Below are 22,038 nucleotides of genomic sequence, written 5' to 3'. Positions count from 1 at the left end.
CCCGGCTATTTTTTGGTTGCAGCCGTCATTGTTGTTTGGCGGGTCCGGGCTGGGGATTCGAACTCGCCACCTTAGATGTACGTGGCTGGCGCCTTAGCCCGTTGAGCTATAGGCGCCGAGCCCAGTTTTGCATTTCATCCAAGGCTGGCTTAGAACCTTGTCTAAGAGGAGGAATGTGTCCCCATCAGACATAATACAAGAAAAGAGACACCTGAGCCTTACCTTGACTTTGGATTATAGGGGGGTCTTGGAGGCAGGGAATAACAGACTGGAAGTTATGAGCAGCCAGGAGTAAGGTACTGTAGGATTATAAATACAAGGAACACTCATAGGAACAAGAGGTCTTCAGAGTGCCACATTACATGCATCAACCGGGGACAGCACTTGTCTCATAGTCCTGGGCTGATTTGGAATCTACTTTCCAAGTGGCCATTGAAGATCTAGAACATCCATTGAGCACCTACCTAGGACCAAACACTGTTAGTCACAGAGTGACCATCCCCACAGGTGAAGAAACTGAGACTCAGAGCAGTTTAGTAGGTTTGCCTGGGGTCACAGGAGTAAATAGCAGAACGAGATTTACAGCCAACAGTCTCCTGGCTATTGTCACCCTTTTTATCACAGCTCAGTGATAGCTATTTGGAGAAAGCACAGATGTTATTTATTTGTGTCAGGCTGTGGCCTGGGAATTTGGCCCAACAGCCCAAAGATGGACTCTCAGCCTCCACAGGCAGCCCTCATGTGAGTGTGAGAATGGATTATTTGTTGTCTGACTTAGCCGGAGCTCCTCGCTTCATGGATGCACTATTGGACAGACACACATACACACACACACAGCATTGTCAAATGTATTACAGCAAGATCCTAGGAGGAAGCTATCTATTGCTGTCTTAGCTCAAGCCTCCTGACGCTGCACCTGCAGGACCAAGGAGAAGGGATAGTGTGCAGCCCACGTCCAACCCAGGCTGAGTCGTGCAGAATGCTCACTCTGGGATCAGGAAGACAGAAGACACCATCACAGAGCAGCAGCTCTAAGAACCACGAAAGGCAGGAGAGGGAAGGTCCCATTACAGGATGAGAAGTTATTTTACCTTCTGTGAGGTTGCATCTGGTTAGTCATGTGGAGACTTGAAGGGGCATGCTTCTCAGAGTCAAACAGACCCGAGGACTTAGCACTGCTTTTTGGATCAGAAGTCAGACAATGAGGTATCCCCTATAGAGATAAAGGGTGCTGCCTGGGAAGCCCAAGCAACCCTGTTGGTGGTCTCGCCGTGTCTTAGAGCTGGACTGTAATACAGGAGACATGGTCTGGCTAAGGTTGGGAACAATTGTCATTGATCTCCTTGAAGGTTTCATCAGTCCCCAAGGCCACATCTGAGATGCAGCCAAGGGCCACACAGACTCTGGACTTGCAGCAGGCAGCACACCAGCCTCCTTAGAAGCTTGGTGTTTCAGCGGTGTGAATTGTCACCACTGTGATTTTCTTCCATCATTGTCTTCAGGATCCCTCTTGCCTATTTGTTGTTTTGATGAATATATAAAAGGAACCATGACTTTTCTTTGGTTGTTTGGCTGAATTGTTGGTTAATCCTTTCTGTCCTTCATCTTTCTGCCTCTGCTCCTGGGTAAGGGGAATGTGTGGAGCTGGAACCCTAAGTCATGAATGTTGGACAGAATTTGAAGACTGCTGATGGAGTTGCTACAGAGCCTTAATCCCACCAACCTCCTGTACTCACGTCCACTCCAGCAAGGCTTCTCTAAGTCCTCCCCTCATTGTGGCTGTGTGTGTATATGCAGAGATGTCTGGTCCCCCAGAACGTGTGGAAGATGCTTCCCTCTGCCAGGGATCCATTAGAAAGCTGCTTTCCTTCCGGAAGTCAAGAGATAAAACTTGCAAACCAAAGAAGTTGGGTGGTGGCCCTTTTTTGAAATCTGAACCAAAAGCATATTCTGAATCTAGGGCCAAAGCTCTTGGTTTGACAACCCATCACAGAGAGTTAAATAAACACCTTATGTGAGCACAAAGTGTTTATTTAAGAAATCTGAGTTCACCTCTCTGAGCCATGTATTCTGTTGGTGATCCTAGGGTATCCACCTAGTCTAAGGAGGCCCCTTCCTGCCCCTGGTGGTTTCACCTGATTCACTTCTTTTGGCCAAACTTTAAAAGAGGCAATTCAGGTTTCCCATACTTCAGCACCAACAGTTGACCACAGCAAAATGGAAACCTGAGACTTGCCCTTGACCATTGGTTAGGGTATTGGGGCACTGAGAGGGGAATGTCAAAAGGCATGGCCATGTACATCCAAAGGCTCAGAGATGTGGAAAATTCAACAAGCCAGAAGAATGGGGCCAAGTTATCTTTAGGGTTGAACTATTTCTAGATTCCCCGGAAATAGGAGTCCTCTTAGAAGTATTTCTTAGAGGCCGTATTTCTTGTCCCAAAAAGGATATGATTATCTGTTTATTCTGCTTTCTCTTTCATGGAGGAAAAAGACGTAACTAACCACCAAGTTTAACCAGCAAGATAGCTACACCAGCCCAGAACCATGGAACCTCTTCCCCATCAGTCTGCAAATCTGTCAAGAACTGGTCCCACTCACCTCTGGCCTCATCTGCTTTTCCTATGCTAGAACCCTAAACTTGAGCCATGCTGGATTACTGGTTATTCTTTGAACACTTCCACTTCTTCATCTGTAAAATGGGATGATAAGAGATACCAGTCTTATCAGGTTGTTAATAAAACCAAATGATTAACTAACTGTCAGGTACTTAGAAACTGGCATCCCATCTGTAAAACGGGATGATAGAGATACCAGTCTTATCAGGTTGTTAATAAAACCAAATGATAACTGTCAGGTACTTAGAAAGTGGCATGTAGTAAGCACTTATACAAATGTTAGTTCTTTTCTCCTAGCACGACATCTTGCTTGTAGTGTACACCTGACAAATATTTGTTAAATGAATGAGTGAATGAATGAAGTGCATCACCTCAAGGCTGCCTCTGACTTCACACTTGCTGTTCCGTCTCTTTCTTGCCTGACTTACTTCCGTGTGTCCTTTAAAACTCAACTCAGGTATTTTCTTCACCTGGAAGCCTTCCTGGCTGCCCGGGTCCTATCCTGAATGTGGTGGTCCTCCATTATGCCTCCTTCACCTTTACCTTTATAATTACACTAATACATAGTGGCCAACTGGTTTGTCTCCCTGGTAAATTGTGACCATCTCGAGGGTGGAGGGTGGAGACTGGTGAATCCAATCACACCCTAAGTGCTTGCCACATGAACACTTGTATTTGTGAATGTAATCATTATGTAAAAACTGTACCTAAAATTTTTTGAGCTCTTACTGCTTCCCACTTATTAAGGTGGGCACTCTTTTTCTATATTATCTTTTAACCTTCACAAAATCCTACACAATGGAGACAATTACAGTTATTCCCATTTGTAGGTAACAGAACAGGCTTAGGATAAGTAACTTGCCAAGATCAAGACCATCACTGGGGTTTGAAGCTAGATGTCAGAGATGCTGACCATTATTACTTTATCCTGTGTTTTTGTTCGAACAAAAGTTTGACATGTATTAGCACTTACTAGACAGTTGTATTTTGAAACTTAACTAGATGAACCAGAACTTAAAAACAGGGAACTCTGAACTGTTCTCATGAAGTCTGTATTTTGTTGTAGGTTCGGACAAGTGGACCTCCCTAGAAAGAAAACTGTTTAATAAAGCACTAGCCACTTACAGCAAAGACTTTATTTTTGTACAGAAGATGGTAAGCATGATTTTCCCCATTGTGGACTTGAAATTAAATTGGGGAAATTGTACACATAAAGATAGAAATATTAGGGATATCCGGTTACTAGTTGATCATTTGTGCAAAAAGTGTGCCTTCCACCCCTTGCAGGTAAAGGATGGTGGTTGACACAGGGGTGGCCCCAGGGCTGGGCGTCTGTGGGATGAGAGAAAAGAGGACCCATGATTTGAATGCTGCAGTGATGGAAGTTATTGTCTTTCTGAATTAAAATGTGTGACTCATAATTCTGTCAGAATAACTAGAACTGGGGTTTCTGTTTCACAGTTTATATAGTATATTTGATCTATCGTATTTCTGACAGAACTTTTTTCTGGGAAATCAGGACAGGGAGGATATGTGGCCTCCTCTTACCCAATAGCAGAGTTTCTGGTATCAAACTCATGATGATAATGACAGTGATAATAAAAATAGTACCTTACATACATAGCATTTCATAGCAAAACTCTTGCTCATAGATGAAATAGCACTTTATACAACAGGTAATATAGGCTTTAATTGGCTAAGAGGCATTTTGGGCTAAAAAATTTAAGTGGCCAGGCATGTTAACACACACCTGAGGCAGGAGGATTTCTTAAGCTCAGGAGTTTGAAGCCAGCCTGGGCAATACAGTGAGACCTCATCTCAAAGAAAAAGAAAAGTTAAAATGATTCACAGTGTTGCAAAAACTGATATCTGATAGAGTATATTGTAATATAGGATAATGAAGGATGTTCAGGTGCACCAATAATGGGGTCACAGGTGACAGCTCACACAAGCTCCTAGCTTAGGCTGGGTGGTCCGCAGTGGTGGTATGGGTGACCTGTCTCCTATTGTTAATCTAGTGCAGCGTTTTTCAACTCTTTTTGTTTCATGGCACACTTGAACCTATACTTAAACTTCTGCAATACACTGAGATTATGTTGATCAAAAAAAATTAATAAAAAAAATATACTCACTGTGCTTTGAACTTCTTTCAAAAATAATTTAATTAATGATCTTTAAAAATTTTTACAGCACACCTAGGATCCTCTAATGGCACACCAGGTGAAAATCCCTGATCTAGAGCCTTGCCTAAAAGAAAAAGGCGGGTTTTGCCTCTGTCTTGCCTCCACCTCCATCTCTGCATTTGGGCCTCCCTTTCCTGCCACCAGGCCCTGTGCTGACCTGTGTGCTCAGCAGCTCCCATGCTCCTATCTCTCTTGAGTCACCATCCCCCAAGACTGGCCTGGCCTAGACCTCACTCCTTGAAGGCCCTACACTGTCAGTGGATGATGGATTCATGTGTTATGCTTAACAGTCCTTTTAAATAAGGACTCACTGGGACAGCATCCTCACTTCCCAGATTGATTCTAGTATAGAAATTCCAGCTCTTAGGAGGATGTAACCGGGGGCAACTCAGGAGACAGGACTTCTGGTGGAGTCCTTCACATCTCACTGTGTAGGTGGCCCTCTTCCCAACCCCAAGGGTAGGGCCAGTCTCCTAATCTACCTCCAGAAAACCCACATTATACACCTCACCGGAGCATAGAAGAAACAAAACAAAGGAATGTTTCTGCCTTAAAATGCGTCTACTTTTGCACTTTTGAGGGGGAACATGGCAAGGCTTATTTTCTACAACATCTAAGCTGTGTCATCCTAACTGTCACCTTATATTTCTATTCCATTACTAAGGAACATTGCTCATAATTATGTTTTGAAGGTCAAGTCAGAGAGTTAAACACATTTGAGCATATTAAATGACAAAGAAGCTGATTTTATGGGTTAAAAAATTGAGTAGTATCCACAGGGACTGATCTGAAAAAGTCTCCAAACTATATGGTGAAAAAAATCAAGTTGCAAAACAGTATTTACAGAGTATTGCTGCCTTTTGAGAGGAAAGACAGTAGAGGGAGGAATATGTTTTTGTGTTTGCTGATACATGCATAAGGAAATTCTGGAACGATAACCAAAAAATTAATAGAAAGAGCTACCTGTGTTGCAGGGGGAGGTGTGAGGAGGAGGCTTTTCATTGTATACGTTTTTTATTGAACTCTATAAACCTATTTATGACCTCCTTATTACAAAATTAAATATTCAAAGAATGTCCCTGCCTTGTCTTGCTGCCCACTGCTGGAGCTAACTTTGAGCTCACTTTCCTGGCAGGTGAAGTCAAAGACGGTGGCTCAGTGCGTGGAGTACTACTACACGTGGAAAAAAATAATGCGGCTAGGGCGGAAGCACCGGACACGCCTGGCAGAGATCATCGATGATTGCATGGTGAGTGAAGCTGCTAAGTCGTTACATGCACTGGTGTGACTCCTGCCCCACACCTGGGTTAGTAAATGGCTGGCATTTGCTTTAACTTTGCTGCCAAGATGCTAGACAGTAGAGTGAGGGGGTGTCAAGGCTCCTTTGCAGGGTGCAGGACTTGAGTTCTTGATACAGGTAGGGAAGGCATCCTGAGGTTAGGCCTGTAGCTCAGGTTTACTTGTGGGGGTGAGGGCATGTAGGAACTGAGAGAGTTAAGCCAAGATAGTTCCACCTTCACTTGGTTAGTTTAGAATTGGTGTCCTGACCCCCCTGGTATATTCCCTTCTGATCCTTCCATGTCATAGATGCTATTGCTCTGAGACCTTAACATGCCTCAGAAAGATAAGGAAGCCCTAGGAATTTGCCATAGTTAAGGAACTGGTTAACAGTGTATATAGATGATTCTAATCCTAAGCACACCATTATCCTTGGCATTGACTGCCTTTATCAACAGATAATCCAGGTCATCTGCATATTACAATTAAGTACATACTGAAGACATAAGACCCAACTAGTCTCTGAACCCTGTATGTGTGGCTTTGGTAATTATTATAACTTGTGATCCTTGCGGTTAACTCTCCTCTCTGCATCCACAGCCAAGGAAATCTCTCCACACTTATAGAAAACATAACCTATCATACATGTGTATCAAAAAAACATGTCTTATGACAGATTACTAAACTCAAGCCTTGATCATCATCAGCAAAAGAGTTTGGAATTCATGAATTAGGTTGATAGTCGTAATTATATTTGTATTCCCATTTGTGCCCCAGTTGTAAGAGTTAGCTCATATGTCAGTTATTTTCTGTAACGATTAAATACCACTTTCTATGTGCCAGGCATTGTGGTAGGGACTTTACTGACTCATATAACCCAGTTTCATTTATTTAATGCCAAGTATATGAGGAAACTGAGGCACAGAGCTTAAGCAAGTTGGCCCAGGTCACACAGCTGGGGAGCATGTTGTGTGAGCCCTCGTGCAGCATAGGAGTAGTCACGTGCAAACTCTCTTAGAGAAGCATAAAATCACTTAGACTCATTAATGCTTCAAAGCCTAAGCTCTTACCTAAGGATTGAGCCTAGCTATGAAATATACACGCATATATAAGTTCACATTTGGACCCAAATACCAGAGAAAATAGAAATCTATAGAATAAAATGATATTGCCATGTTTTCAGTCAGCAATGGCAGTATTCTGTATTCAGGGTTTCCTGTGGCCAAGGCTTTTGTTTGACTGGTTTTAAGTAGTGATGTATTTTATCAGTAGTTTTTGCTCATCTGTGGCCTAATGTTTAAATAAACAGTACAGCCGCCTCTGGTTCAGTCAGCTAAAAGCAATTGAATTTCCACAATGTAAACAGTAGTATGCACGTAGTGCTGTGGGTAACCTGAGGTTGTTAAATTGCCTCTTGCTTTCTCTGCCCCCACCATCCAGAGCATACATCCTAGTCAGGAAGATATAACATACACAAGTGGGAATTTACTGCGAACCCCAAGAGTATTTAAAAGCAGTGTGAAATGTGAACCAGAAGGTCTTAGATACAGCCTTGAGGACTCTCCCAATCCATTCCACCATTTTATAAGCAAAAGGTTGAGACCCAGAGAGGGGACAGGGCTTACCCAGGGTCACACGGAGCATGGCTTTCCAAATGAATAGAAGCACACAGATCCCTAGCCTTGAAGACTTATGACCTAGGCTTGTTGACATGTAACGTGGGCAGATGACTTAGATGAATTGCAAAGTCCTTTCCAGTTCTAGGATTTTATGGGCTCTGTCAGTACCATATTTTAGAAGAGGGTAAGATAAGAGGATATGGTTGCTTAAGGTAAATTAGTGTCTCTTAGGCTTTGCTGTTACCTAGGACAGAGCCTGGCACAACTTATGCACTCAATAAATATCACATTTATTGAATAAGTGAATGTTTTCCCGAGATAGGAGTCACTCTGGTTTGTGGCAACATCCCTTCTGTGAACTCACTGGAGGGAAATGGAATGAACAAGGGGATGCCGAGTGGAAGAACGTGGTAATGAAGATGTTACCACACCAGCAGGCCACCGTCTGGCTGACTTGGGCTGACGAGGCTTTGGAGATGGGCCCAGGCCAACATGTAGCCTCCGATGAAGGAAGTTTGGATAGGATACCCAGGAGTGCCATACCTTCTTAGGCTTATTCACCAGGAGCCAGTATTAGGCTGGGTCAGGAGCATCCACACCCTTGTCACTGTGAGCTTAGGGAAGGTAAAGGGCTTATGTGCAGAGATGACTCAGGCTCACAAAAACAAGAAAGTCTTGATTTAAGGCCAGCAAGGTAGCTCACGGCTCCTTCACAGGCACTGTATGCACAGTCAGCCTTCTGAGCTTAGTTTGCCAAGTGGAGATGAAAAATTGGAATCAAAGACTAAGGAGGTGCAAAAGGTGTGGTCCAGGACATAATCCTGCTCTTTGTCCTCTGGGCCAAGCAGGGACACCTGGATGGCTCTCCTGATCATGTATCTTTGGTGTTTTGCTAAAGGGCAGTGACCATTTTACCTCTGATGGAACATGAAGGAACATGCGCAGGTAGCTCAGGCGACTGAGGACTTAAAGGGGAGACGGAGGAAAAAAGGAAGCTTAACAGGAATGATTACTCTTTAGGTAGCTGAGAGGTCTACAGAGCACAGAGCTTACTCAGCAGGGCTAGTTGACCTCTGGCCTGAGTGACCACAGGCCCTTTCCCCACTGGAAACCAAAGAAGGGGATCAAGTAGGTTCTGTCCCTTGCCTGTGCTAACACTCCCCCGCTTTTAGCTGTGACCAGAAGCCAGTGCAATTGACTGAGGCAGTTAACTGATGTTAGGAACAGCAATTAGGGCTCTAAGGGCCAAGGTAGAGATCTCCTCTGGTGTCAATACCAGCTCACCTGCAGCGTGGTCCATTGACGGGCACCTTGGGAAACATCATCCTCTTTCTCTTTGACCCTCCAGAGTAACTGGCCTTGGTGGTTCTGAGAGATTTAGGATCTGTAGTGGACAGATGTGCACTATGGGAACACTTGCAGCAGGACCAAGGGGTGAAGAAGGCTGAGGTTTTGGTGTTAGGCCAGACTTTGGATCTCAGTTCAGCTTCTTTTCTTTCCTTTTTCTTTTTACTTTTCTTGAGACAGAGTCTCATTCTGTCACCCTGGGTAGAGTGCCATGGGATCATTGCATCATTCTTGGTCACAGCAACTTCAGTCTCTTAGGTGCAAGAGATCCTCCTGCCTCGCCCTCCCAAATAGCTAGGACTGCAGGCACCCACCACAATGCCTGGCTAGTTTGTCTACTTTTAGTAGAGATGGGGTCTTGCTGTTGCTCAGGCTGGTCTTGAATTTGTGAGCTCAAGCAGTTCACCTTCCTTGGCCTCTCAGAGTATCAGTATTACAGATGTGCACCACCGAGCCCAGCTCAATTCAGCTGCTCTTTCAGCTGTGTGATCTTGAGAAAATTATTTCCCTGGCCAATTTCCTCATGTGTTTAAAAAAGAAAAATTTGTACAGTGTTGTGAAAACTAAAATTTGTGTGTGTGCACATGCATATATGCATGTGTGTGACACCTAATTCGTAGCAGGCATTCAGAACATTGTTTCCATTAATGGCACGCAATACTCAAGTCTGTGTCTTTGAGCAAATTTGGGTTGTTTGTATTTAAACTTGCCCATTTCTCATCATATGAATTCCATTTGCATGCCTGAGAAATAAAAATATCCTCGTCTTCCAGGATGTCTTATTGTGGGCATTCAGGGTTTGGAGAACCATGTTAAATATATAACCTCCTCCCTACCCTGTATGTGCCCACCTTCTACTAATTTTGGAATATTGCTAAGTGTTTTATTTCACAATACACCATAAAATGGCCAGCTTGTTGATACAGAGTTCTACATGTTAAGATTTTTGCCCTCCTAGATTTGTATCGCTTAGTCACTTTGGTGAGCCATATGGCTTGATGATAAATCATTTTGTGATTTGTAGATTACTGGTTCAAATAAAGCCCATCTAAATTCCTCAGACATATTAACCCCAGTACAGTATAATTTAATCTATAATGTTGTGGCTGTATGGAATATTTGTTTTTCTAGGAGTATATAAGCCCAACAATGGCATTGGGAGAAAACTGTAATTATAGCAACTACCATGAAACAAATGCTATTCTCATTAAGAGTTACTGTGGTCTTGGACACCACCTGTGGCTCAAAGGAGTAGGGCACCAGCCCCATATGCCGGAGGTGGAGGGTTCAAACCCAGCCCCAGCCAAAAACTGCAAAAAAAAAAAGAGTTACTGTGGTCTTGTGAGCTCAAGCAGTCCACCCTCATTTTAAACACCAAATTGTATTTTCAAATACATGTTATCTCAAATATGCATCTATGTGATGTTAAATATGGACAGTACTGACAAAGTGGAGGGGATGCTGCATGCCTCATACTTACACACACAAACCCCAATTCCAAACAAGAGAGTTTCTGTATCGCAGGCAACTGCTTCTCTCAGAAATCTTTATTCCTCTCGGAAATTCTGGCTTCTGGCTTCTGGCTTCTAGCAATCACAAGTGCCCCTAGACTTAATATCACTGTGTAGGGTGACAAAGACTAGAACCCACCTGCTATAAGTGGTAGATGTGCAAAGAGAACCTGTCAGAGGGAAATAACCTGTCAGGCCAGAGGCAGCTGGGCCTGTTCTTCCCTCATTTGTAAAAATGGGAGGACTGCTTACAGCCTACATGGTGACATAGTAAATGTGAAAACACTTTGTAAACTGTAATACTGAAATAAAAGTGCTGTAACACTGAATTCCCTTTCTCTGGTCCTCAGCCCTTTCTAGGCCTGCAGGAGCCAACATCCTAAAGTAGTTTGTTAAGTAAGATGTAGAAAGAAGGCCCCCTGTGCCCACCCTTCCATCCCGGCACACCCAGAGCACCCACCCCAAGCTGCTACAGTAACTTCCTATTCTGTTAGCCTTGAGGAAGGCAGGGACCTTCTTCTTAATTCTCCATGTGGCTGTGGTTAAGTGGAGGAGAGGGGACATAGAAGCAGAAGGGATAATTACTCATAGAAAATGTTTTTCTTGTTCTTTTTCATAGAATACCTCCAAGGTAGGAGAAAATGAGTAAACAGAAACCTTGAATACACTGCTTTTTCCAAGCTCATGGTCAGAGACCAAAGGAAAAGTACATGATAAATTAAAGGGATTCTCTCTTCCATTTTCTGACCAGACCAGAGGAGCAGCGCCCTGTGTGTCAGTGCTCGTCATGTGTCCAGAGTCAAGTCCAACATCTCACATGGCAATGCATCAGAAAGCCTGAAAACAAACAATGAATAGTCTTCATTCTGTCTCCAAGGGGGTTTCCATAGTATTGTTATAGCTTGAAATCCCTCCTCACTACTGTGAGGAGATGGGAGTTCAGTCATTTTCAAAATCTGATGATCTCAAACAAGGGGGATCTCTACATACAGATAGCATGTGGGGCCCAAAGTGGGGCAAAGGGAATTAATCCCTTGACCTCAAAATTCCAAGCTTCCAGATACCCAAACTTTTAGAGATTATGCCCAGCAGGCTCTATTGGCATTTCCTTATACAGGAAGAAAGTGACACAGTGACACAGCCCCAGCATCCAGCCCTCTCTCCTCTACTGGTCTGTGAGTTCTTTTGGTCACTAAGAGTGCTATTTGGGGATTTCCTCCTCTTCCTTTTATTACCTTTAACACTAGACAAGTGAAGAAGAAGAAGAATTAGAGGAGGAAGAGGAGGACCTGGAAGAAGATAGGAAGTCCACAAAAGAAGAGGAGAGTGAGGTGCCGAAGTCCCCGGAGCCACCGCCAGTCCCCGTCCTAGCTCCCACAGAGGGGCCACCCCTGCAGGCCCTCGGCCAGCCCTCAGGCTCCTTCATCTGTGAAATGCCCAACTGTGGGGCTGTAAGTGTCTGTGTCGTCTGGGGATCTTTTTCATAAAATGACAAGTGAGGGCCATGCAGCTGTGCCTGGCTTTAAGAGATGATGTTTTGAAAGAGTGCGCTCTCAGCAGTGCAAGTTCGTCAGCGCACACTGTGGCTGCTGCTGTTGTCTTATCCATTTGGCCAACAGACACTTAAAGTGTGTGTTTTGTGTCAAGTATGATGCTGCATATTGGCGGACACCAAGAAGGGCCCTGCCCTCAGGAGGTGTGTGATTCTGAGCTCCACAGTGAGTGTCGGCCTCCAGACTGTACACTCCACATTTCCTGGGGCCCCTGCACTCGTCTGGCCTGTGTGTCCCACCAGCTTGTGCCTTTCAGTGTGTGTTTAAATGCACCAGGGGAGCCTGCAGATATAGCTGTCCTTTTATGATATAATTACTTACCCCTGCTGCCTGCAGTTTTACCCAGTTGGGAGGTTTTTATTTCATAAAGTATTACTAATTCAAATGTCACTAATGTGAAATCTGAAAAAGTTGTTATAAAGATTTAGGTAAGTTTCTTTGTACTCTGGAGATGGGGGTAAAAGTTACTAAGTAAGTTAATCCTGTAAACAAGCTGAAAGGGGATCTCTATAATTACCTAGCCTAGTACTAGGTCATTTAACTAAAATAAAACAAGTTCACTGTTTGGTCATTCTTAATACTTAAAGAAAGGCCTTAGCAAATTGGTACTGGCCTAGTCTAAGCCTCCATGTGCATTTTCAAAGATATCTTTTAAGGTTATTTACTTTGGAGTCTTAAACTCCTACTGGTCCCCTACTCATTTAAACTGGGGAACTTTTCCCAAATCAGATTTCTTAAAGCCAGGCACACCTATAAAGGTGAGATCTAGAGGTATTTCCTCCAAAATGAGAATGTTGCTCCTTTCACAGGAAGCCCCATTCTCCTCAAGTTAGTGTCTTGTCTTCACTTGAGCATGATATAGGACAATACTGTTTTCCAGAGTGGATTGCAGGCTGCTTATGAGTCTTGTCACTTAGATGGAGAAAGCAACAGTCTTTAGAATATTTTGATACTAAAACAGAAATTCATTTGATTCACATTTAAGAAAAAAAATTGAAAAGTACAAAAGAAAAATTATATATATGTAATATTCATTTTGCATTAGAGAACAGAAGAAATGGCTAGCTTGTGTCTCTCTTTGATGTTTAATGACATGGCCTCTTCACTCCATCACTGCCTTTGTATAGAGCACGTTGGTGCAGGGATTATTGAGATTTAACTTTAGATGACATTAGTTCTTGGTGTATTTATTCAGAAATCGGATGCTTCCTCAGCTCGCAGTTTTGGTATACAATGAATTGTTCACTGAGTAGGAAGTCACTTTTTTACTTTTCCTAATCAGAAATTGTCAGCAAAGATAATTTTTAATAACTTTTTTAAAATCACAGGAGGGAAAGTATGCTTTTATTCCTTGCCCAGCGATAGAGGCTTTGGTTTCTAAACTGGTGACAGATTATTTTCTCTGTAAGACAGTAAACAGAACCACCACTACAGCAGGGCACCTGAATGGGTATTCCCTCAGATGAGTTTAAGAAGCTAGAAGTTGGGGTGCTTGAATTTGTGGTATGCATAGCATCCCTTTATAGTGGTGGTTCTGAACTGGGGATGGAATTTGGCAATATCTGGAGACATTTTTGTCACTACTGGAAAGTGCTACTACCATGTGGTAGGTAGAGACCAGAGAGGCTGCTGAACACGGTACAACACAGGCCCCCACTACAGGTTATGCAGCCCAGAATGGAGTGACACTGGGGTTGAGAAGCCCTGCCTATGGCAAGCTTCAAAGTACTATCCAGGTTCCTCCCCTTTTAAAGTCATTCTATATTAAATTTGGGGGGTCTTTAACATCAGCCTACTGATTGGGCTTTGTATAATGTATAGAATATGTCAGAGCACCTCATCAATGTCTTTCAAACTGTTCATGGGGTGCTGGTGTTCCTGGGAGTAGATTGAACTGAGCAAACAGCCTGGTTCTGGGTGCTGTCTCCATTTCCACCAGAGCACCTCAGCTTTTAAGCTGAACTTGAGCTCTTGAGTAAGACCCAGTTTATTAAAAAAGAGAGAAGGAGGGATGGAGGGAGAAAGGAAGAAAAAGAAGAGGGAGAGCGAGAAGGAGATAATTTGGGGCTTAAAAAAGTGTACAGAAGAGGAATTGCCTGCCTTAGCAGCTTACCTGTGAGTTCTGGACAGTGGATCTAGACCCTTGTGTCTTGTCTTCTGTCTAAAGGGCAGCTTTGTCCTTTGTGCCATGCCACACTGCCTCCTGCCTTCTGGTTGTTAACAGTGATGAGGTTTTTATTGGCACAGCAGTATCACTTGTGGTATTTGATCCTCCTTTTCTGTGGGATAGGCCCAAAGTTTACTCTTATGAAACCCTTATTCCCATTGTTAGACACTGTTTCAAGTATCACGTGTTCACCATTCAGTAACTAATAACCCTAATTTCCTTTTCAGGACTGTAGATGTCATGTCACTCCCTTTCTTCCCCAGGTGTTCAGCTCTCGACAGGCACTAAACGGCCATGCCCGCATCCATGGGGGCACCAACCAGGTGACCAAAGCCCGAGGTGCCATCCCCTCTGGGAAACAGAAGCCTGGCGGGGCCCAGAGTGGGTACTGCTCAGTGAAGAGCTCGCCCTCTCACAGCACCACCAGTGGCGAGACTGACCCTACTACCATCTTCCCCTGCAAGGAGTGTGGCAAGTAGGTGCAATGGGACCAGGGACTGAGTTTGTGGTGGATAATTGCTCTGCGAGTACCAGGCCAAGATGGTCTGGGATTTCCTCAGCTGGAAAAAGAACCTAGAGTTCTAGACTCTCAAAACTCTTACTTATACTGTCCTTGGGATCTGTATGGTGGACCTTGTTTCTGGCTTAGAACATGGCCATTCTGATGTCTTAGAGCCTGCTAAGAATGGACATTTTCAGAGCATGACAGAACTTTACACTTTTCCAAAAATGGTGGATGGGACTCTGATTCCCACTTCTTCCCTTTACACCCAAACCATATTCATTAATGTTGCTCTCTTTGCATCCCTGCTGAATGATATGAGGATGGCTCTAGAACATCTAATCAGAAACTATAGCAGAGATGGCTCATACCTGGTCCTCTACCACAACTAATCACATCTCTGCCCAGGGCAGACATCACTAATCAATCACCATACTCTGCTATCACATTAAGACAGGCCCTCAAATCCTTTTCATTGTAATGTTTCAGTCTGGCAAAACCAACTGATCAGAGTTAACTTATGAAATAAAACGTATTTGTCATCTTGTCCCTTCAGGTATAATTTAAAGCAACTAAAGGGGAAAGGTGACAGGAGGTAGTAACATTTACTGAGCTTTTATTTTGTTCTGTACTTTATGTGCATGAACTCATTAAATCCTTAAGCTCTGGTGAGGCAGGTACTGTTTTTATCCTTGTTTTACAAAGAAGAGTTTAAAGGTAGATAAAATGACTTGCCCTAGGTCACACCTCCAGTAAAAAACAGAACTGAGATTTGAGCCCAGCTTTGTCCAAATGCAGAGCCTGGGCTCCTGATCACCGTTCTGTCTTTTCAGTTTGCTTTATTTACTTTTGGTAGAAAATACGTTGACGTTTACATGCATGATTCCCTCCCACAGCATCCAGTAGAGAATTCTAGTTTACTTCTCAGTAGTTCTGCCTGTCTTGAAGAGTATCACGTCGTCATTCTCTTTCTGTTGGGGATTCCCAGTGCCTCAAACATGAAGAGGAGTGTTATCTGGACAGGTGCTGATCAGGTGGCTGCTGAACTCTATCATGAAAACATCCCTAAGTTATATAAGCAAGGCCAAGTAGGACCCCTGTTATTCCAGCCTGATAGAATAGGGCAGGTACCTTAGTAGTCACTGTCATTTATCAGGGAATCACTATTTGCCTGGCACTGTTTGAAAGAATTTCTTACATGTTGTCTTAGTCAATTTTGTGTTGCTATAACAAAACAACAGATTGAGTAATTTAAAAGGAAGTTCACTTCATAAGCTCTGGAGGCTGGGAAGTTCAGGGTCAAAGGACCTGCATCTGAAACAAGGGCCTTGCTGCGTCATCCTATGCCTAAAAGGCAGGGATAGGGCCAGAGAGGGCAAGAGATTGAACTCATAGCCTCTAGCCCACTGGTTCTCAACCTTCCTAATGCCACGACCCTTTAACATAGTTCCTCATGTTGTGGTGACCCCCACAACAACGAAATGTTGTGACCCCCAGCATTGCAATGAAAATAATTTTATGGTTGGGGGTTGCCACAACATGAGGAACTGTATTAAAGGGTCACAGCATTAGGAAGGTTGAGAACCACTGCTCTAGCCCTTTTATAATCAGTATTAACCCATTCATGAGGTAGAGCCCTCATGAACTAAACACCTCCCATTAGGCCCCACCTCCCAACACTGTTGCACTGGGTATTAAGTTTCTGACATATGATTTGGCGGGGACACATTTAACCCATTGCACATATTTTGATTCTTTTAATATTTTAAATAGCTCTGTGAGGAAGGCACTTACAGTAGCTTCTTCTTTACAGGGATAAACTAAGGCACAAAAGGAGTAAGCTGTTTGTTGTAGTACACAGCAGGTGGCCAATTGGGGATTCAGTTTAGGCAGGCTGGACCAGCTTCCTGCTGTGCTGCCTCTGAATCACCCTAACTCAGGTCCGTGGCACCCACCAAAGTGAATTGGAACTAGCGATCTTTTCCCATCTGTGAATTGCAGGGATGGGAGAAATGGATCTAGGTGCCGGACTCCTCCATGCTCTGCTGTCCCTCAGAGCCCAGACGTGATGTCTTCTTCACATCACCACCTACCACACATTGAGTGAACCACAGAAGATATGGGCCCATAAATTGAACATGAGGGTTACTTTCTTAAAGTAATGACGGACCCACCCTGAGCTAACTCTTAATTATCTCCCACCTATCTGCCCCACAGTGGAAATGTGGGGTCATCAGGTTCTTGCCAGTTTCCCCTGAAAGGAGCCAATAAGGCACAAATAGGCTACAATTCCATATTCCACCAGGTGGAGACAAAGGATGGTTTAACAAAACAAAAATTAATACATCATGCTTTCTGGCTGTCTTTCAGCAACATCTATTAAATGTTGTCATTTGCCTTGTTTTAATGTTGCTTGGGAACATTTCCTACCAGGCGTCCAGTTAAGATTTCATGGAAAATAGAAATGTTTTCTGTGGTTTTTCAGCCTGGGAGCAATAGTAGGCAGATGTTCACACAACGCCAGTTTTAGCTGCTGAATTATGTTCATTGCATTTAAGTTTTCAGTATGTCCAAAAGGAATTAGGATTTATCAACCTGTTGGACTCAGGCCCTAGAAATCAGGGTTGGTTTGTTTGTTTTTCCTTTATCAGCTCAAGAATGAAAATAGAGTTATTTATGCCAGACCCTCTTTATAAATAGACAGCTCACACCTGGGGAAACTTTTTCTGAAAAAGGTCCGGATATTAAATATTTTAAGCTAATTTATGTGCCCTTCCCTCTGTCACAAATGCTCAGCTTCACCACTGTAGTAGAAAAGCAGCCACAGACGATTCGTAGACATGGCTGTGTGCCAGTGAATTTTATTTAGAAAAATAAGCTGCCTTTGGCCCACTGACCATAGTTTGTGGACCTTTTGTCCCAGCATTTCTCAGTGTCAGCAGTACTGACATTTTGGGGAAGAAGGCACCATTCCTATGCACCGTTTAGCAGCATCCCTGGTCTCTATCCACTAGATACCAGAAGTGTCCCTGCCCCACCACTGTTGCGACAACCAAAAATGTCTCCAGACAATTGCCAAATGTTTCCTGAGAGGACAAATTACCCCCAGCTGAGAACTCTTATTTTATTCTAAAGCCAACAGTAGGAAATGATGATAATGTGATGGCCAATAAGAAGGGGTCTTTCATGAAAAGAAGTGGTAGATGCAGCTCAAAAGGCAAGCACAACAAAGGCAGAAGAGGGGCCGCTGGCCACACAGTTACTGGTGACCTTGAGGAGGACAGTGGGATGAAGTGGAGGGTATAGAGGAGAACCACCAAGTGTCTTGAAGATACTTGAAGAATTTTGGCTGTGTTAGAACATTTGGAGAAGGGCAAATAAGTAAGAATTTAGCTATGGAAGAACAGGGCCAGAGGCCAGAGGGGGATAATGGTTTCGTGATGTGGCCTGTCAGAGCTCATTAGTGTAATGTGGGGATTCTCCAGCAGAGGGCATGGATAGTGATGGGGAGAAAGGGCATGTGCTCCGGACCCCAGTGGGACAGGAGGACCTCTGAGAATTTTTCCTCTGTCATCACAGGAAGGCAGCCTGCCACCGCATCAGTGTGTTCCTGTCCCCGTGCCCTTTTCTTGTAATGTTTGGAGATGAGGGAGTGGAGAGGTGACAGGTTATAGGGAAAGGAGGTCCTAGGGGCCAGGGGCTGTCAAACCACACACCCCTATTCTCTGAAGGACACCCAGATTTATAAGAATTCAGATTTCTTCTGAATTTCACGAGTTCCTTATTCTTGATTTTAGGGTCTTCTTCAAGATCAAAAGCCGAAACGCGCACATGAAAACTCACAGGCAGCAGGAGGAACAGCAGAGGCAAAAGGCTCAGAAGGCGGCTTTTGCAGCTGAAATGGCAGCTACGATCGAGAGGACTACGGGGCCGGTGGGCGCGCCAGGGCTGCTGCCCCTGGACCAGCTGAGTCTGATCAAACCCATCAAGGACGTGGACATCCTTGATGATGACGTTGTCCAGCAGTTAGGAGGCGTCATGGAAGAGGCCGAGGTCGTGGACACTGATCTTCTCTTGGACGATCAAGATTCAGTTTTGCTTCAGGGTGACGCGGAACTATAAAGCCCTGCTTTGTCACTCAGAGACAATGAAAACCCCTGGCCTCTGTCTTCATCAATCAGGAAACCTGGACTGCCTGCTTGTTTTGTAACCCTTTTAAACTACCTGTTTAAAAAGTGGTCATTTTATTCAGGTTTAGAAAAAAAAAAAAATCCCTCTTCTGTTCCTTTTATTTAAAGAAAAATTGTTTTTGTGGGGGTTGGGGGGGAATAAATAATTGGCACAATGATCTTTAAGAGGTGTTTCGTCTGGGCTACATCTTCACAAAAATCTTCCCTGGCAGGGACCAACTTGACGTTCACGTTCCATTGCTTTTAGAAGTCAACCGACCCAGTTGACTTTTATCCCAGAGCTTGCTGTGAGTGTGTGTGAAGCAGGCTGCCCTCTTCGTGCTGGGGCCTTGGGCCCTCTTTTCCCACCAAGAGTTATTTTTATTCTGTTCTGACCTCATTCTGTACTTTGCAGTGAGCTTGGCATCTTTGCCAGGAAGCTCTCTGCTAAAGGGTAGCTTTCCAGGGAGCAGAGCAAGCCTGGTGTGTCACGGCTGTCCTCCAGCACATACGTCATTGTGAGGGGCTGACCAAGCATGAAGATAGGTTTCCCCTGCATTCCCTGTCACTCCTTGGTCGGTCTGCAGGCATGGAGTACTGTATAATTTTAACCTTTCACTCCTGGCAGTGATTTACTAAGGACCTGGTTAATAGAGTAGGCTGGTCCTCTTGCATGTCCCCTGGGGACTGGTCAACTCCAAGTTGTGGGTAGCAGAGCTGTGTTTCAGCATGAACTGACTAGAGACCTATCTGGAGGCAAATACCCCAATTATTAAGTTGCCGGGAGGACTGCTTTCGGGTTAGCGTAGTTGAAGGGTTCACACTGACGTACGTGGAATGCCAGGAAATGCTCTTTTGCCCCCAAAATAGATGAGAAGAGCCTGTTCTTTTTTGCAACACCATTAACGGTTAGCAGAGTTCTAAATTAGTATGTGCCACTTGAAAGTACTGTGAAACCTCTTTCACTTAGATTTTGCTGTAATTCACATCTGCTGGACATGAGCTATGAGAAACAGTTTTCTAACACATACAATAGCACACACGAGAGAAATAGCATCGAAGACCAATAAAAAAAAGGGTCGGGTACATTTCAACTACAATGTTTGCGTTCAGAGAAGGAACGCATCATTACAAGTCACTTACCAAAGCACTTCTAGACTTCTGCATACTACATGACTTAGCTCTGCCTCCCCCGTCCCTGTCAGCAGGATTGCTGTTTGTACTTAAAGGTAATAAACCTGTAATCCTTCAAAAATGTCATTTAGCCCAGACTTCTGAGCTGAGTCAGACTGACCCATCCCACTGTTTGGGCGAAAGTCAGACTGGGACACACCTCCGGCACAGTGAGGACCTTGCTCATGGCGTCCCCTTCAGTGTTAATGCCATATGACTTTGAGTGCAGCTGTCATCAGGCCTCAGCCCGCCCCAGGTATGCTGGGTCTCAGCTTCATGTAAGTGTGGCTGTCACCCTGGGCCACTTTCCGGGCACATTAATAGCATGACTTTAGAATATCAGTGGAAGCGTGAGGGTTGGACCCGAGCATCTTTTAAGTTTGAGTCTGCAGAAGCATGTAGCACACACTCACGGGGGCCAGCTGTACCCACAGCAGTCCTACACAGGTGGTGGGCTCTGAATCTCAGGAAAGCCATGGACAGAAAAAAAATACAAAGATTATTTTCATTCCCATCATTCTGTTTTCAGAGTAGAGGTCTTAGAGGTTTCCTTCAATCTTTTGTTCAGAGAAAAAAAAAGTTGTACTTCCTGCGGTTTCAGAAAGGGTATTCCATCCTACGTTTTACTAAGCAGTTTTCAGTTAAGAACTGCCTGGGCATTGTACATCCACTTTGGGGCAGAACCATTACAGGACCATTGCCACTGTCGTGTCACTGGCTGAGTGCCTGTCCCAGTCACTGCTTCTCTCCACTTAACCAGTGTCAGGGGGAGACTGGAACGGTTCTGCTGTTGGGTCTATGGAAGCTTATCTATCACAAGAGCAAACATCCAGAAAATGTTTATAAAGCAAATGTAATCCTTCTGTTGGAAGATTCGCCCAGCTGTTCCGGTTTTAAACATTAGAAACAAACTGAGTTGCCATGGCAAAAATATAATGCACAATTTACTTTTAATTTTCCATGCAGTATAGCTTAAGAACTTTTGACTTGAAATAACCAAAGAACTCCTCCTTAACGAGACAGTTCAAATTTCTGAATTAGTATTTCTTGACTATCAACTTAAAGAATTGACTTCCTAGTAAAATATTGCACTTATTATTTTTCTGAAATGATTCTGCCTGCATGTCTGTGTTGTGTTTTAGCTTCCCCCAAGCCAACCCCACCCCGAAGAACTTTTCCCAGTGATTAATGTCTTCAACTCGGTTACTGTTTACTATCAGATGGTTTTTCATTAGTGAATTTAGACTTCTTTAAGAAAGCTTGTATATAAAAAGTTAACAGATATATTTTATGGAAAAACCCATCTTATTTTCAAATATATTTAACTGCTGTTATATTTTATTAGAGGAAGGTTGTAAATATTTTCTAGGAGTTCTATTGTAAAGAAAAGTATTTTTGAAAAAAATTAATGTAATAAAAATGAAAACATTTTTAAATAGTGGTTGTGATTGCTTCCTGTTCTGGCCTCGTTATGTTCTATTCTCAGCAAATGACTTGCATGCCTTCCATATCAGGATGTAATTTATTCAGGTTTGCACTATTATAAGTTGACATCATAATATCTAGTGTGCTTAACTGTATTTTCCTGGAATGCAGGTCCCTTTGGTCCATATCAAAGCACTATGTACAGCATATTCATAATTTTTCTTTTGTAACGTGTGTATTTTTAATAAGGATTTTATGTAACATTTTCGCAAAAAGAGGACAGTATTTTCTAGTGAATTTTATAAAAACATTTTGCTAAAAATGTTTCTTCCTAGGTCAGTTTTTGTTAAGGTGAACCAAAAGTCTTATTTTACCAGGGGCTTAAAAAAGTTTGAAGCTTGAAAGTAAAGTTATATTTAAACATCATATGTAACAAATAAATAAAGATGTTTTATAGATTTGTCCTAAAAAGGTGCATTCCTTTAAAAAAAAAA

At 43.4% G+C, this 22,038-nt stretch overlaps 1 protein-coding gene across 4 annotated transcripts in view; it reads left to right on the top strand.

Annotated features, from left to right (window-relative positions):
- Positions 1-19,807, top strand: part of TRERF1 (transcriptional regulating factor 1) — a 38,157-nt gene extending 18,350 nt beyond the window's left edge. For 3 of the 4 annotated variants that reach the window (XM_012804698.2, XM_012804697.2, XM_003789192.3), the window contains 5 exons: positions 3,684-3,772; positions 5,936-6,049; positions 11,803-12,006; positions 14,539-14,750; positions 18,575-19,807. In XM_012804698.2, coding sequence (XP_012660152.1) covers positions 3,684-3,772; positions 5,936-6,049; positions 11,803-12,006; positions 14,539-14,750; positions 18,575-18,899 — 944 coding nt within the window. In that variant the 3' untranslated portion in view covers positions 18,900-19,807. Of the gene's footprint in view, positions 1-3,683; positions 3,773-5,935; positions 6,050-11,802; positions 12,007-14,502; positions 14,751-18,574 lie in introns of all 4 variants that reach the window. The other variant, XM_023512840.1, reaches the window with a different exon arrangement.
- Positions 19,808-22,038: the final 2,231 nt, after the last annotated feature.

This window comes from Otolemur garnettii, unplaced genomic scaffold, assembly GCF_000181295.1.
Source record: "Otolemur garnettii isolate 467f Iridium unplaced genomic scaffold, OtoGar3 scaffold00031, whole genome shotgun sequence".
Taxonomy (NCBI): Eukaryota; Metazoa; Chordata; class Mammalia; order Primates; family Galagidae; genus Otolemur; species Otolemur garnettii.
The sequence above is the reverse complement of the archived record's forward strand: the minus strand, read 5'-3'. Positions and strand labels throughout refer to the sequence as shown.